The sequence below is a fragment of the Entelurus aequoreus genome, linkage group LG13, assembly GCF_033978785.1.
Source record: "Entelurus aequoreus isolate RoL-2023_Sb linkage group LG13, RoL_Eaeq_v1.1, whole genome shotgun sequence".
Taxonomy (NCBI): domain Eukaryota; kingdom Metazoa; phylum Chordata; class Actinopteri; order Syngnathiformes; family Syngnathidae; genus Entelurus; species Entelurus aequoreus.
This window is the reverse complement of record NC_084743.1, coordinates 63,853,871-63,871,547: the sequence shown is the minus strand read 5'-3', so window position 1 is coordinate 63,871,547 and position 17,677 is coordinate 63,853,871. Positions and strand designations below refer to the sequence as shown.

The window sequence follows — 17,677 nt, the reverse complement described above, 5'->3', positions numbered from 1 at the left end:
CTTTCCTCCACTATCAGATCCATGAATTTCTGCCCAAAATATGTCATAACAACTGTAAAATCTGCATATCAAACACTATTTGTTGACCCCACCAACTAAAAATCCCTTAATCTATTGAATATTTGGCATCTATATTCACCCTTACTATTAATGCCGAATAACTTTGCAAGTATTGTCGGTCTAATTATATCAGGAAATATGGCTGGAACAACTTTTGGGATTTTAAAACAATGTAAAATATGCAGAGTGGGGAACATGGAATGAAAACTGAGTGGTACAAAAACAGAAATCAAGACGACTGGCGTGAAGGGTGAATACAATTTATTTGGAAAATTATTTTGACAGCAAATGGATTTTACATTGTGAAATTTCCTCTTAAATGTGTTGTGCTGAGTTCAACTGTGAATGCATCTTTTGGTAAGAATAATTTACAATCGTATAAATGACCCTTTCTGCACCGGGATGTTGAATATCCCCCGGATGAACATCACATCAGACACCGGCCCTCCATGTAATCTTAAAGCCTTGATCCACACGGACAGACCTCGCAGTCGCATCTATCTTCAGCTCCTGGCGATGAAAGAAAAATACATGTTTAATTAAAAAAAGACAGTTTTCAAGAATGCGAGCTGTGAAATACAAAAAACACATTTTGTTTTATTGTTTCACTACTTCACACACTGCTAGTTATTTGCCACTTGCCAATATTTAAAATTGTATTCCTAGGATTTTAGTTTTCGTTTTAAGAGCTATTTGCTTTTTTTTTTTTTTTTTAGCATGAATAAATATGTTTTTGTCTGCTTTAATTTTTTAAAATATAATTAAATATAATAAAATAATTACCGTATTTCCTTGAATTAGCGCCGGGGCGGTAATTAATTTAAAACCTCTTCTCACTACGGCGCTTACCAAAGGCATGCTGTAAATTTAGGCCTGCGCTTATAAATTTGAGTGTGATGTAAGGATACCATCATGAAAAGCACATTTACCGGTAATAAAAAAAACGTTATTATGGTCTTACCTTTACTTATGAATGAAGTCCATGCGCCGCTCCTTCTGAACAAAAGCATCGATAACTTGTTTATAGAAGTCTTCCTTATCTGTCTTCAGTTTTAAAAGTCTCTCTGTCTCGATGGAGATCTTCCTTTAATTATTACCTCCTGCTTCGATTGAAAGTCCTGTTTAGAAAACTGTTGTTGTCACTTCTTCTGCAGCCGAGTAGTCGCAAGAATGATTCCTGGGATCACTAGCGCCCTCTACCATGAGGCGGGAGTCATTTAATGACTCATATTTGACACACGCAGCTCTATTAATAAAACATTTTTACTGTTCTTTTTAGCATATTCAATAGCTTGGACCTTAAATCCTACTGAATAGCTCTTTATCTTCTTCCCTTTATGCGATTTTAAATTATTGAAATTAGCCTCCTCCATTTTGGAAAATGATGCCTTGAAAGGTGAAGTGTCAGTCGTGACGTGACGAGTTTGACCCGGCGGTAAAACGAGGCATATGCTAATTATTCTGCGAAACGAGTTTGACCCAGCGGTAAAACGAGACATGCGCTAATTATTTTGCTAAACAAGTTTGACCCGACAGTAATTCTAAGCATGCGCTAATTATTTTGCGAAACGAGTTTGACCCGGCGGTAAAACGAGGCATGCGGATAATATATACCCGGCGGCAATTCAAGGAAATACGGTATTCAAATAAGATATTCTGGTTACCCCCCATATAGAAAATTGTGTCTAAAGAGTCTGCAACATCCCAATGATGTTTAATTTAAGAATTAAGTTGAATAATACTTGTTTTCAAAACAAAATCCTGTTTTGTAGCGCACAAAGAGAAACATCGAGGAGAGGAAATATGGCAATTAGAGGCAATTCTACTGGTTAATAAAAGAGCTGTGTGAAGCGCAGTATGAAGGTATTCGGGCTTCAAAACTATCGATAAAGATGACGCGTTAAACACGAAAGTGCCACGCTGCTTTCAACATGCCTCACCAAAGGTGGCGTTATTAAAGTATTACCACTTATGCTCCAAATTTAGCTAAACAATTAAATGACAAGCAGTCAGATCGACGGATAATAAAGTTAACTTGCTCCCCTTCTGTGCACAAGTAGATACGTAAACACGGACACATCTGCTTGGCTTGATGCCAAATATTAGCGAGTAAAAGCCGCCCACGTAGCGCAAACTAATGCAAGTGAAATGACTGAAATGAGTAACAAATTGCTACTATTTTTGTTTCATCTTGAACAACGTGTGTTTTACCTGCTACATGTCGTATTTTTGTAGTTTCAGCCATATTGTATTGTTGATTGTTTTTCTCAAAGCACAGACCGAGAGTGGTAACCATAAATCATAAAGCATAACGCCAATAAAGCTTTCTATTCTATTATAACCTAATCGTAGATTACAGCAGACTATATGTAATATGGAAAATTGTAAATTGTTCTTTGAGTGCAACAAAAAAAGGCCAATGTGTTTATTGCCTTTAATTTTTATTTTTATTTTCTAAAATCCTCTGCTTGGCTTGATGACAAATATTAGAGAGTTAAAACCGCCAATGTAGCGCACATTAATGCAAGTAAAATGACTGAAATTTGTAACAAATTGCTAGTATTTTAGTTTCATCTTGAACAATGTGTGTTTTACCTGCTACATGTTGTAAATGTGTAGTTTCAGCCATATTGTATTTTTCTTACAGCACAGACCAAAAGTGACAACCATAAATCATAAAGCATAATGCCAATAAAGCTTTCTATTCTACTATAACCTAATTGTAGATTATGGCATACTATATGTAATATGGAAAATTGTAAATTGTTCTTTGAGTGCAACAAAAAAAAGGCCAATGTGTTTAATGCCTTTAATTTTTATTTGAATCTTCTAAAATTGTCTGCTTGGCTTGATGACAAATATTAGCGAGTGAAAACCGCCCACGTGGCGCAAACTAATGCAAGTGAAATGACTGAAATTTGTAACACATTGCTAGTATTTTTGTTTCATCTTGTTGTTTTACCTGCTACATGTCGTATCTGTGTAGTTTCAGCCATATTAATAATAATAATAATAATAATAATACATTTTACTAATAAGGCGCCTTTCTGGGCACTCAAGGACAATGTACAAAATCAAAACAATAAAATATAAAGTATTGTATTTTTCTTACAGCACAGACCAAAAGTGGCAACCATAAATCATAAAGCATAATGCCAATAAAGCTTTCTATTCTATTATAACCTAATTCTAGATTATGGCAGACTATATGTAATATGGAAATTTGTAAATTGTTCTTTAAGTGCAACAAAAGAAGGCCAATGTGTTTAATGCCTTTAATTTTTATTTGAATCTTCTAAAATCTTCTGCGTGGCTTGATGACAAATATTAGAGTTAAAACCGCCCACGTAGCGCAACTAATGCAAGTGACTGAAATTTGTAACAAATGGCTACTATTTTTGATTGATCTTGAAAAATTGCGTGTTTTACCTGCTACACGTCGCATCTGTGTAGTTTCAGCCATATTGTGTTTTTGATTGTATTTTTCTTACAGCACAGATCAAGAGTGGCAACCATAAATCATAAAGCATAATGCCAATAAAGCTTTCTATTCCATTCTAACCTAATCGTAGATTACGGCAGAGTATATGTAATATGGAAAATTGTAAATTGTTCTTTGAGTGCAACATAAAAAGGTCAATGTGTTTATTGCCTTTAATTTTTATTTTAATCTTCTAAAATCCTCTGCTTGGCTTGATGACAAATATTAGAGTGTTAAAACCGCCCACGTAGCGCACATTAATGCAGGTAAAATGGCTGAAATGTGCAAATTGCTAGTATTGTTGTTTTATCTTGAACAGTGCATGTTTTACCTGCTACATGTTGTATTTATGTAGTTTCAGCCATATTGTATTTTTGATTGTATTTTTCTTACAGCACAGATTAAGAGTGGCAACCATAAATCATAGCCTATAATGTCAATAAAGCTTTATATTCTATTTTAATTTAATCGTAGATTATGGCAGACTATATGTAATATGGAAAATTGTAAATTGTTCTTTGAGTGCAACAAAAAATCCTTACATTTTTATTTTATTCTTCTAAAATAGTTCTTTGAGTGCAATAAGAACCATATGTTTAAACGTATCGTAAGATTTTTTTTGTTAAAATGAAGCCAACAATTAAATGTTTTTGTGGTCCCTTTTATTTTGAAAGGTATAAAAGTATCAAAATACATTTTGGTACCGGGAACCAAATATCAATAGTATCAATGCACAGTCAGAGTCAGCTACACAAACCACAGACAAGTCTTTAAAAAGCATCCTGTGCTGGAAACTGCTCCGGTGATGAGTTACTGTAAATCCTTCAAAATCCTCCAAACAAAGTCAAAGTTAGGAATGGAATAATCTGCACTTCATAGTTTATCTACAAATATATGTAAATATTTCCACTTCATCACCGACCTCAGTCAATTCAACAAGATCTCCTCCAAAGACCTCATCTCTTCTAAGAATTCTGATCACTATGCCTGCGACCTACCACCTGATTATTAGAGACTGTCCTTTATCTTAATGAAGTGAGTTCAGATCCTGTTTTGGTAAACATCCATCTTACTGAAGTGTCCTTGACTAAGACCGTTTTGCATTGTTGTGCGCTAACTTGACCGTTGAACCTTAGAAGACGTCAACAGCCAAGGGAAAGTCGGGTTACATTTTTTCCGTTGACATGAGAAAATAAATAGCTCCGTCCTTGGTACAAAGTACGTGTGCGTAATTTTAAAACGCAAAACCAACTCTAATAATAAAAAAACAAAGCCATTGATTGTGATTGATCATAGTCAGAGACGTGAATTAAAGGCCTACTGAAAGCCACTACTACCGACCACGCAGTCTGATAGTTTATATATCAATGATGAAATCTTAACATTGCAACACATGCCAATATGGCCGGGTTAACTTATAAAGTGCAATTTTAAATTTCCCGCTAAACTTCCGGTTGAAAACGTCTATGTATGATGACGTATGCGCGTAACGTCAATGGTTGAAACGGAAGTATTGGTACCCCATTGAATCCAATACAAAAAAGCTCTGTTTTCATCTCAAAATTCCACAGTATTCTGGACGTCTGTGTTGGTGAATCTTTTGCAATTTGTTTAATGAACAATGAAGACTGCAAAGAAGAAAGTTGTAGGTGGGATCGGTGTATTAGCGGCAGAATACAGCAACACAACCAGGAGGACTTTGACTTGGATAGCAGACGCGCTAGCCGACGCTAGCCGCCTACCGCACGGATGATCGAGTGAAGTCCTTCGTCCTTCCGTCGATCGTTGGAACGCAGGTGAGCACGGGTGTTGAGCAGATGAGGGCTGGCTGGCGTAGGTGCAGAGCTAATGTTTTTATCATAGCTCTGTCGAGGTTCCGTAGCTAAGTTAGCTTCAATGGCGTCGTTAGCAACAGCATTGTTAAGCTTCGCCAAGCTGGGAATTATTAACCGTGTATTTACATGTCCACGGTTTAATAGTATTGTTGATCTTCTGTCTATCCTTCCAGTCAGGGATTTATTTATTTTGTTTCTAGCTGCATTTGAGCCCGATGCTATCACGTTAGCTCAGTAGCTAAAGAGCTTCGCCGATATATTGTTGTGGAGATAAAAGTCACTGTGAATGTCCATTTCGCGTTCTCGACTCTCATTTTCAAGAGGATATAGTATCCGAGGTGGTTTAAAATACAAATCCGTGATCAACAATAGAAAAAGGAGAAAGTGTGGAATCCAATGAACCCTTGTACCTAAGTTACGGTCAGAGCGAAAAAAGATACGTCCTGCACTGCACTGTAGTCCTTCACTCTCATTTTCCTCATCCACAAATCTTTCATCCTCGCTCAAATTAATGGGGTAATCGTCGCTTTCTCGGTCCGAATCGCTCTCGCTGCTGGTGTAAACAATGGGGAAATGTGAGGAGTCCTTCCTCCGGTGACGTCACGCTACTTCCGGTACAGGCAAGGCTTTTTTTTTATCAGCGACCAAAAGTTGCGACCTTTATCGTTGATGTTCTCTACTAAATCCTTTCAGCAAAAATATGGCAATATCGCGAAATGATCAAGTATGACACATAGAATGGATCTGCTATCTCCGTTTAAATTAAAAAAAATCATTTCAGTAGGCCTTTAACTTCAGTTTCTATGTGGACTAGTGTTGTCCGGATGCCAATATTTTGGTACCACCGGTACCAAAATTATTTTGATACTTTTCGGTACTTTTCTAAATAAAGGGGACCACAAAAAATTGCATTATTGGCTTTATTTTAAGAAAACATCTTACGGTACATTAAACATATGTTTCTTATTGCAAGTTTGTCCTTAAATAAATTAGTGAACATACAAGACAACTTGTCTTTTATTAGTAAGTAAGCAAACAAAGGCTCCTCATTTAGCTGCTGACATATGCAGTAACATATTGTGTCATTTTCCAATCTATTATTTTGTCAAAATTATTAAGGACAAGTGGTAGAAAATGAATTATTAATCTACTTGTTCATTTATTGTTAATATCTGCTTACTTTCTTTTTTAACATGTTCTATCTACACTTCTGTTAAAATGTAATAATCACTTATTCTTCTGTTGTTTGATACTTTACAATAGTTGCATCCGCGGTCCCTTCTAAGGTTTCTCATTGTATCCCATTGGGTTGAGTTTTTTCTTGCCCTGATGTGGGATCTGAGCCGAGGGTGTTGTTGTGGCTTGTGCAGCCCTTTGAGACACTTGTGATTTAGGGCTATATGAATAAACTTTGATTGATTGATTGATTTTTCCTCATGCTTTTTCGGCATTTCCTCAAGCATTAAGAGGAAATCTCAGTACAGAAACATCAGTAGAAGAGGACACAAAATAGAAAACTAGCAGCTTGGCTTCTTTTTCTCTCGTTTTTTAAACACCGGCGTGGGGGGAGGTGTGGCCAGCGCGCCTGCAGGAGCAAAGGTCACCGCCTCTGTCTATGGTGCTGAGGACGAGCACCATCGGATGGGGGCTGACGGCGACACACAGCTGACAGGTGATTGGATTTAAGAGGTGGTACGTGTTAATCTAATCATCTGTTGTCTTTATCAGTAAGCGGCCGAGAGCAGGGGAAGAGAGAAGGACTGGGAGAGACTGAAAAGTCACAGACTTCTGAAAATACATTCATTGTTGAGCATAGAAACTTTGTTAAAAACTGCACGGCTTCGGTGACGTGCGTACAGTGGAACTGCTAGGAAGCAACTTCTACAACCGGGTCAACTCTTCTTTCTTTGTTTTCCTGAAGGTTCTGATTCAGTCTTTCGCCCCTCAAGGGTGCTCCTGATACGGCTAGAGTTTTTAAACACAACACTTCTTTCCCGATATTCCCATCATTTGGAAATGTGTGCTTTCTTTAGTTGCATTGCTCCAACCTTCAACAATGCATCTGGCAGACACATTTGATCGTTCCTTCGAATTCCGCGCAAAAATAAAATCTGCGATTTTTGGATGAAGATGATATCAAAACACATGCAATTGCCTGCAGTCTTCTGTAGGTGACATCAGCAGGCTGACACAAGCCTAAAATCTTCAGTGTGTTTATTTTTAGGTCCAGAACTATGAAATAAGTGCAAATATTGCCAGAATTAGATGGGCCCTTTAGGTTAAGTTAACCCTTTAGGTTAGGTCATACTTGCCAACTTTGAGACCTCCAATATCGTGGGGTGGGGGCGTGGTTATTTACAGCTAGAATTCACCAACTCGAGTATTTCATATATATTTCATATATATATATATACTGTATATATATATATATATATATATATATATATATATATATATATATATATATATATATGAAATACTTGACTTTCAGTGAATTCTAGCTATATATATATATATATATATATATATATATATATATATATATATATATATATATATATATATATATATATATATATATATATATATATATATATATATATATATATATATATATATATATATATATATATATATATATATATATATTTATTTTATTTACATAGAAAAAAAAAAAAATACTTGAATTTCAGTGTTCCGGTGGCTAGCCATTAGATGGCAGTATTGTCCTGTTTAACTTCTCCGTTCATGATGAGTCTATCATTTCGGCCGCCATGTCTGTAATTTCCTCGTTCTTCTGCTTCGTCTCCTTGTGGTGTGCGCAGTTGTGCACTCTATAAAAGCCCTAGATGTTATGACGTCTTTGGGCAGGCAAGCTGTTTATATTCTGGGAAAGCGGACGTGAGAACAGGCTGTCCCCACTCAGTCTCAGGTCCGCATTGAGCTGGAGGGGGCGTGGCCTCCATCTCCGGCTGAATACCGGGAGTTTGTCGGGAGAAAATCTCTGCCGGGAGGTTGTCGGGAGAGGCGCTGAATACCGGGATTCTCCCGCTAAAAACGGGAGGGTTGGCAAGTATGGGTTAGGTTAACAGTTAATCTAGGTCTGTACCATGGCTAAGTAGTATTATGAAAGCCTTATTTGTGTTTATTTATTACAGTGCCCCTTGACTTTGAAAATATTTCGGAATGATTGAATGATTTGCCTGAGAAGCTGGACTGGACAGGACAAAAAAAAAAAAAAAAAAGAAAATATTTCGGAAGAAAAGAAAATACATGAACAGTAAAGACAAGTGGTAGTATAGAACCATAGTATTTTTTGGTTTGGCGCCAAAGTATTTTTTTTGCGTACGTCAAATGTTTATGCGTAAAAGTACTCACCTGGGTCTCAGCATTATGCTGATATGTCAAAGAAAACGAGTCTTCGGCCACATCCGTCAGTGTCACATTCGTGATGGGAGCACTGCCCGTCCCCCACACTTTTACTACCCCCAGGATCAAATGGTCAGCTGCAAACAGGCCATTTTGGACAACCTTACACGTCAAGGTAGTCTGGAAAGAGGGAAAAGCAAAAAAAACAAAAAAAAACGAGATGAGATGAGGAGAAAAGCAGTTTGTTGTTCAAAGGTGAAGAGGTTCAGTAAGCCCGATTGAAAATCCTCGTTCGGGTCACATTTCTCTCATCCAACATGTGTTCGAATAAAAAAGGTTAACCGGAGGTTTGAATGCGCCTGTGTAAAAAAAATCACTGTCCGTGATTGCCCCAACGGAATTCGATGGGGTTGAGGTCAAGAGTCCTAATTCCACCCACATCAATTCTTTCAACTAAAGATAAACCGTCTTTTGAACAGAAACTGTAAGACTATTTTCACACAGTTGGATTTATTTTATTTTCCAGCAAGTCTTGGAATGTTCGGATGGGTATATAATATATATATATATATATATATATATATATATATATATATATATATATATATATATATATATATATATATATATATATATATATATATATATATATACTACCGGTCAAAAGTTTGGGGTCACCCAAACAATTTTGTGGAATAGCCTTCATTTCTAAGAACAAGAATAGACTGTCGAGTTTCAGATGAAAGTTCTCTTTTTCTGGCCATTTTGAGCCTTTAATTGACCCCACAAATGTGATGCTCCAGAAACTCAATCTGCTCAAAGGAAGGTCAGTTTTGTAGCTTCTGTAACGAGCTAAACTGTTTTCAGATGTGTGAACATGATTGCACAAGGGTTTTCTAATCATCAATTAGCCTTCTGAGCCAATGAGCAAACACATTGTACCATTAGAACACTGGAGTGATAGTTGCTGGAAATGGGCCTCTATACACCTATGTAGATATTGCACCAAAAACCAGACATTTGCAGCTAGAATTGTCATTTACCACATTAGCAATGTATAGAGTGTATTTCTTTAAAGTTAAGACTAGTTTAAAGTTATCTTCATTGAAAAGTACAGTGCTTTTCCTTCAAAAATAAGGACATTTCAATGTGACCCTAAACTTTTGAACGGTAGTGTATATATATATATTAGGGGTGTGGGAAAAAATCGATTTGAATTCGAATCGCGATTCTCACGTTGTGCGATTCAGAATCGATTCTCATTTTTAAAAAATCTATTTTTTATTTTACATGTATTTATCTAAAATAAAAAATGAAATTAATCAATCCAACAAAACAATACACAGCAATACCATAACAATGCAATCCAATTCCAAAACCAAACCCGACCCGGCAATACTCAGAACTGCAATAAACAGAGCAATTGAGAGGAGAGACAGAACAAACCAAAAGTAGTGAAACAAAAATGAATATTATCAACAACAGTATCAATATTAGTTACAATTTTAACGTAGCAGTGATTAAAAATCTCTCATTGACATTATCATTAGACATTTATAAAAAAAATAAAATAAAGAACAATAGTGTCACAGTGGCTTACACTTGCATCGCATCTCATCAGCTTGACAACACACTGCGTCCAATATTTTCACAATGATAAAATAAGTCATATTTCTTGTTCATTTAATAGTTGAAACAAATTTAAATTATTGCAATCAGTTGACAAAACATTGTCCTTTACAATTATAAAAGCTTTTTACAAAAATCTACTACTCTGCTTGCATGTCAGCAGACTGGGGTAGATCCTGCTGAAATCCTATGTATTGAATGAATAGACAATCCTTTTGAATCGGGAAACAATTGTTTTTGAATCGAGAATCGTGTTGAATTGAAAAAAAAAATCGATTTTGAATCGAATCGTGACCCCAAGAATCGACTTTGAATCGAATCGTGGGACACCCAAAGATTCACAGCCCTAATATATACCGTAATTTCCGGACTATAAGCCGCACCTGACTATAAGCCGCACCAGCTAAATTTAGGGGAAAATACAGATTGCTCCATATATAAGCCGCACCCGACTATAAGCCGCAGGGTTTTGATGTGTAATTACCGTAGTATATAGGGGTTCCTGCTACCACGGAGGGGATTGTCGGGATAGAGATGACTGTTTGGGAACGCAAAGCGTCCCATTTATTAACTATAAATCTTTCAATCATTCAATCAAACTTTCACATATTTGACATGGCGAACAGCATTCGTGCAGAGTACAAATAATACAACGGTGCAAAGTAATACAAAGTGCTCGCATGTACGTTATCAAAATAACCAGCCTACCGGTATATGAAAAGTCAGTCTTTAATCATTGTGTCATCGTCTTCCTCCTGCGTACTAAAACCACCGAAATCCTCTTCGTCGGTGTCGGAGAAGAACAGGCCGTAAATAAGCCGCACCCTTGTATAAGCCGCAGGGACCAGAACGAGGGGAAAAAGTAGCGGCTTATAGTCCGGAAATTACGGTATATATATATATATATATATATATATATATATATATATATATATATATATATATATATATATATTGCTGCTTGCTGATTCGTTGAAAGTTGGAGAACAAATAAGGGGGCGAGTGCTCATTGGATAATATGACGTGTATGCAAACTCAAGTGTAGTATACACGTGTCAAACTCAAGGCCCGGGGGCCAGATGTGGCCCGCCACTTAATTTTATATGGCCGTCGAAAGCCTGGAAATACTATGTGTCAATAAAATACTGTAACTTTTCTTACTAAATGTATTATTTATTTGTATTTTGGGAGAAAAAAAAGATATATGCTCCATGTAATTGCAAATTATGTTGACTTAAATATTGTCTAATTATGCAAAAATATATTATCAAACATTCAAACCATTTTTTTAATAGAAATACATACTAATAATATTGATTTCAAAGCAAGTTATCCATCAAATTGTGCGATGTAAAAGTAGAAATAGATTTCATGGTAAAATTGTGAAATTTACTGTGGTTTTTACAGCATTTTTGTCTTTACTGTAATAAACTGTACTGTTTTTACTGTAGTGAACGGTGGTGCGGTTTTGGCATTTACAGTAATTCACCGAAAAATCTACAGATGTTCATTTGCGGTAAAAAACAAACAAACAAACAAACTGGCAGCTCATATGCTGACATTTTACTGTGAAATTGCAGTTTTTTTATTTACAGTAAAAAAAACATATACATTTTACAGTAAAATTCTGGCATCTGAGCTGCATTTTTTTTTTTTTTTTACCATAAAAACAGCAGTACTGTTTTTCCATTTACAATAATACACACTACATTTTGAGGTGAAATTCCCCCTTTTTTTCTTTTTTTTTACATTTTAGTTTAAAAAAACTCTGCTAATAAAATGCATTAAAAAATATTGTGTAATAATTAGAAGCGGCCCACTGGGGCCGAACATAACTGCGATGTGGCCCTCAGTGAAAACGACTTTGACACCTCTAGTGTAGCACAGACAAGACCCCTCTGTAGTAGGATCCACTTTCCTCACAGTGCAGGGTCCTTTTTTAAACGAGCATTAAAGTTAGCATACGTCCTCCCTCCCTCAGAGGAGAGAATGTTTGCAATTCAGTGAATTGCCTCGAGCAAAGTTGAAGGTCACTAAAAAAAGCCTCCTTCATGGCTCGAAGCCACATTCTTATTTTTCTCTTCCACTTTTTAATGTATACAAACTTTTTTTTATTTTTATTAAGTAGGTAACAGCATCCTCTTAAAATAGAATCCAATGTTCTGAGATTGCAAAACTTTTTTTTTCTCAGTCCAAAACTCCTAGAGGAAGGAACACACACACACACACACTCACACACACACACACACACACACACATGCACACACACACACGTTTACGTTCAGTGTCATCCAAAAAGGCATGCGATGTGCTAATCTGCAAGGCAGCTTTGGCCTCGTTGCCCAACTTATCCTCATCTCCTCACATCTGCCTGTTCACATAAACACAAACACACACACACACACACACACACACAGACACACACACAGATGCTTTCTTGCTTTTCCTCCTCCCCTTGGCTGTCAGACAGTGTGCCTGCTTTATCGCTGTGTGAAATTGCTTTGGAATGAGCCTGATGGTAGGCAGAGGACAGCCACAGATGTTTGGCACTGGTTGCCGTATGTGTGCACCACGCAGTGTGTGTACGACGCCTGTGTGTGTGTGTGTGTGTGTGTGTGTGTGTGCCCACGAATGTTTGGGATTAAATGCATGCTCATTAATGTGTGTCTGTGTGTGCGATTGTGCGCCTTTGCTCGGCCGAAAAGAGAACGGGTCTGGGTTAGTCCCATTAGTCCCACTGATCGGTGACTTTTTTTTAATGCAGGGCCTGCCAAGCACACACTAAAACATGTCGGGTTCAAAAAAATAACCCAATTTTAACCCTTTATTTGAGTTATTTTAACTCAACATTTTGGGTTATATTTTTCAACCCAACTTTTGTGTTGAATTATTTAACCAAAAATTTGAGCTATGATAACTTAATGTTGGGGTATTCCCAACCAAACTATTGGGTTGGATTATTTTACCAAAAAGTTGAGTTATGGTAACATAATGTTGGGTTATTACCAACCAAACTATTGGGTTGAATTATTGTGTGTGAATGGGTAAATGTGGAAATACTGCCAAAGCGCTTTGAGTACCTTGAAGGTAGAAAAGCGCTATACAAGTATAACCCATTTATCATTTATTATAGCTATGATAACTTAATGTTGGGTTATTACCAACCAAACTATTGGGTTGATTTATTTAACCCAAAAGTTGAGTTATGATAACTTAATGTTGGGTTATTACCAACCACACTATCTGGTTGAATTATTTAACCCAAAAGTTGAGTTATGATAACTTAATGTTGGGTTATTACCAACCAAACTATTGGGTTGATTTATTTAACCCAAAAGTTGAGTTAAGATAACTTAATGTTGGGTTATTCCCAACCAGAATATTGGGTTGATTTATTTAACCCAAAAGTTGAGTTATGATAACTTAATGTTGGGTTATTACCAACCACACTATTGGGTTGAATTATTTAACCAAAAAGTTGAGTTATGATAAATTAATGTTGGGTTATTACCAACCACACTATTGGGTTGAATTATTTAACCAAAAAGTTGAGTTATGATAAATTAATGTTGGGTTATTACCAACCAAACTATTGGGTTGAATTATGTAACCCAAATAGTTGAGTTATGATATCTTAATGTTGGGTTATTCCCAACAAATCTTTTGAGTTGATTTATTTAACCCAAAAGTTGAGTTATACTAACTCAATGTTGGTTAATTCTTAACCCAACTATTGGGTTGAATTTTTTTAACACAAAAGCTGAGTTATGCTCACTACAATGTTGGGTTATTCCAAACCCAACTATTGGGTTGCGCAATTTAGCGCTCCTTGACCCAATAGTTGGTTAAAAGAACAAACCCCTTAGCTGAGTTATTTTAATTTTTTTAACCCAACTTTTGTGTTGAATTATATAACCAAAAAGTTGAGTTATGATAAGTTAATGTTGGGTTATTCCCAACCAAACTATTGGGTTTAATTATTTAACCCAAATGTTGAGTTATGATAAGTTAATGTTGGGTTATTCCCAACCAAACTTTTGGGTTGAATTATTTAACCAAAAAGTTGAGTTATGATAACTTAATGTTGGGTTATTCCCAACCAAACTATTGGGTTGAATTATTTCACCAAAAAGTGTAGTTATGATAACTTAATGTTGGGTTATTCCCAACCAAACTACTGGGTTGATTTATTTAACCCAAAAGTTGAGTTAAGATAACTTAATGTTGGGTTATTCCCAACCAGAATATTGGGTTGATTTATTTAACCCAAAAGTTGAGTTATGATAACTTAATGTTGGGTTATTACCAACCACACTATTGGGTTGAATTATTTAACCAAAAAGTTGAGTTATGATAAATTAATGTTGGGTTATTACCAACCAAACTATTGGGTTGTATTATGAAACCCAAATAGTTGAGTTATGATATCTTAATGTTGGGTTATTCCCAACAAAACTATTGAGTTGATTCATTTAACCCAAACGTTGAGTTATACTAACTCAATGTTGGTTAATTCTTAACCCAACTATTGGGTTGAATTTTTTTAACACAAAAGCTGAGTTATGCTCACTACAATGTTGGGTCATTCCAAACCCAACTATTGGGTTGCGCAACTTAGCGCTCCTTGACCCAATAGTTGGTTAAAAGAACAAACCCCTTATTTGAGTTATTTTATTTTTTTTAACCCAACTTTTGTGTTGAATTATATAACCAAAAAGTTGAGTTATGATAAGTTCATGTTGGGTTATTCCCAACCAAACTATTGGGTTTAATTATTTAACCCAAATGTTGAGTTATGATAAGTTAATGTTGGGTTATTCCCAACCAAACTTTTGGGTTGAATTATTTAACCAAAAAGTTGAGTTATGATAACTTAATGTTGGGTTATTCCCAACCAAACTATTGGGTTGAATTATTTCACCAAAAAGTGTAGTTATGATAACTTAATGTTGGGTTATTCCCAACCAAACTATTGGGTTGATTTATTTAACCCAAAAGTTGAGTTAAGATAACTTAATGTTGGGTTATTCCCAACCAGAATATTGGGTTGATTTATTTAACCCAAAAGTTGAGTTATGATAACTTAATGTTGGGTTATTACCAACCACACTATTGGGTTGAATTATTTAACCAAAAAGTTGAGTTATGATAAATTAATGTTGGGTTATTACCAACCAAACTATTGGGTTGTATTATGAAACCCAAATAGTTGAGTTATGATATCTTAATGTTGGGTTATTCCCAACAAAACTATTGAGTTGATTCATTTAACCCAAAAGTTGAGTTATACTAACTCAATGTTGGTTAATTCTTAACCCAACTATTGGGTTGAATTTTTTTAACACAAAAGCTGAGTTATGCTCACTACAATGTTGGGTTATTCCAAACCCAACTATTGGGTTGCGCAACTTAGCGCTCCTTGACCCAATAGTTGGTTAAAAGAACAAACCCCTTATTTGAGTTATTTTAATTTTTTTAACCCAACTTTTGTGTTGAATTATATAACCAAAAAGTTGAGTTATGATAAGTTAATGTTGGGTTATTCCCAACCAAACTATCGGGTTTAATTATTTAACCCAAATGTTGAGTTATGATAAGTTAATGTTGGGTTATTCCCAACCAAACTTTTGGGTTGAATTATTTAACCAAAAAGTTGAGTTATGATAACTTAATGTTGGGTTATTCCCAACCAAACTATTGGGTTGATTTATTTAACCCAAAAGTTGAGTTAAGATAACTTAATGTTGGGTTATTCCCAACCAGAATATTGGGTTGATTTATTTAACCCAAAAGTTGAGTTATGATAACTTAATGTTGGGTTATTACCAACCACACTATTGGGTTGAATTATTTAACCAAAAAGTTGAGTTATGATAAATTAATGTTGGGTTATTACCAACCAAACTATTGGGTTGAATTATGTAACCCAAATAGTTGAGTTATGATATCTTAATGTTGGGTTATTCCCAACCAAACTATTGAGTTGATTTATTTAACCCAAAAGTTGAGTTATACTAACTCAATGTTGGTTAATTCTTAACCCAACTATTGGGTTGAATTTTTTTTAACACAAAAGCTGAGTTATGCTCACTACAATGTTGGGTTATTCCAAACCCAACTATTGGGTTGCGCAATTTAGCGCTCCTTGACCCAATAGTTGGTTAAAAGAACAAACCCCTTATTTGAGTTATTTTAATTTTTTTTAACCCAACTTTTGTGTTGAATTATATAACCAAAAAGTAGAGTTATGATAAGTTAATGTTGGGTTATTCCCAACCAAACTATTGGGTTTAATTATTTAACCCAAATGTTGAGTTATGATAAGTTAATGTTGGGTTATTCCCAACCAAACTTTTGGGTTGAATTATTTAACCAAAAAGTTGAGTTATGATAACTTAATGTTGGGTTATTACCAACCAAACTATTGGGTTGATTTATTTAACCCAAAAGTTGAGTTATGATAACTTAATGTTGGGTTATTACCAACCACACTATTGGGTTGAATTATTTAACCAAAAAGTTGAGTTATGATAAATTAATGTTGGGTTATTACCAACCAAACTATTGGGTTGAATTATGTAACCCAAATAGTTGAGTTATGATATCTTAATGTTGGGTTATTCCCAACAAATCTTTTGAGTTGATTTATTTAACCCAAAAGTTGAGTTATACTAACTCAATGTTGGTTAATTCTTAACCCAACTATTGGGTTGGATTTTTTTAACACAAAAGCTGAGTTATGCTCACTACAATGTTGGGTTATTCCAAACCCAACTATTGGGTTGCGCAATTTAGCGCTCCTTGACCCAATAGTTGGTTAAAAGAACAAACCCCTTATTTGAGTTATTTTAATTTTTTTAACCCAACTTTTGTGTTGAATTATATAACCAAAAAGTTGAGTTATGATAAGTTAATGTTGGGTTATTCCCAACCAAACTATTGGGTTTAATTATTTAACCCAAATGTTGAGTTATGATAAGTTAATGTTGGGTTATTCCCAACCAAACTTTTGGGTTGAATTATTTAACCAAAAAGTTGAGTTATGATAACTTAATGTTGGGTTATTCCCAACCAAACTATTGGGTTGAATTATTTCACCAAAAAGTGTAGTTATGATAACTTAATGTTGGGTTATTCCCAACCAAACTATTGGGTTGATTTATTTAACCCAAAAGTTGAGTTAAGATAACTTAATGTTGGGTTATTCCCAACCAGAATATTGGGTTGATTTATTTAACCCAAAAGTTGAGTTATGATAACTTAATGTTGGGTTATTACCAACCACACTATTGGGTTGAATTAT

General features: G+C 35.3%; 1 protein-coding gene across 1 annotated transcript in view; it reads right to left on the bottom strand.

Annotated features, from left to right (window-relative positions):
- Window positions 1-326: 326 nt before the first annotated feature.
- The window catches only part of si (sucrase-isomaltase), a 221,924-nt gene continuing 204,573 nt past the window's right edge, over window positions 327-17,677 (bottom strand). The window contains exons 47-48 of the mRNA XM_062068147.1: window positions 8,755-8,925; window positions 327-570 (exon numbers count right to left, since the gene is read on the bottom strand). Of these exons, the coding sequence (XP_061924131.1) occupies window positions 493-570; window positions 8,755-8,925 (249 nt within the window). The 3' untranslated portion in view covers window positions 327-492. The remainder of the gene's footprint in view (window positions 571-8,754; window positions 8,926-17,677) is intronic.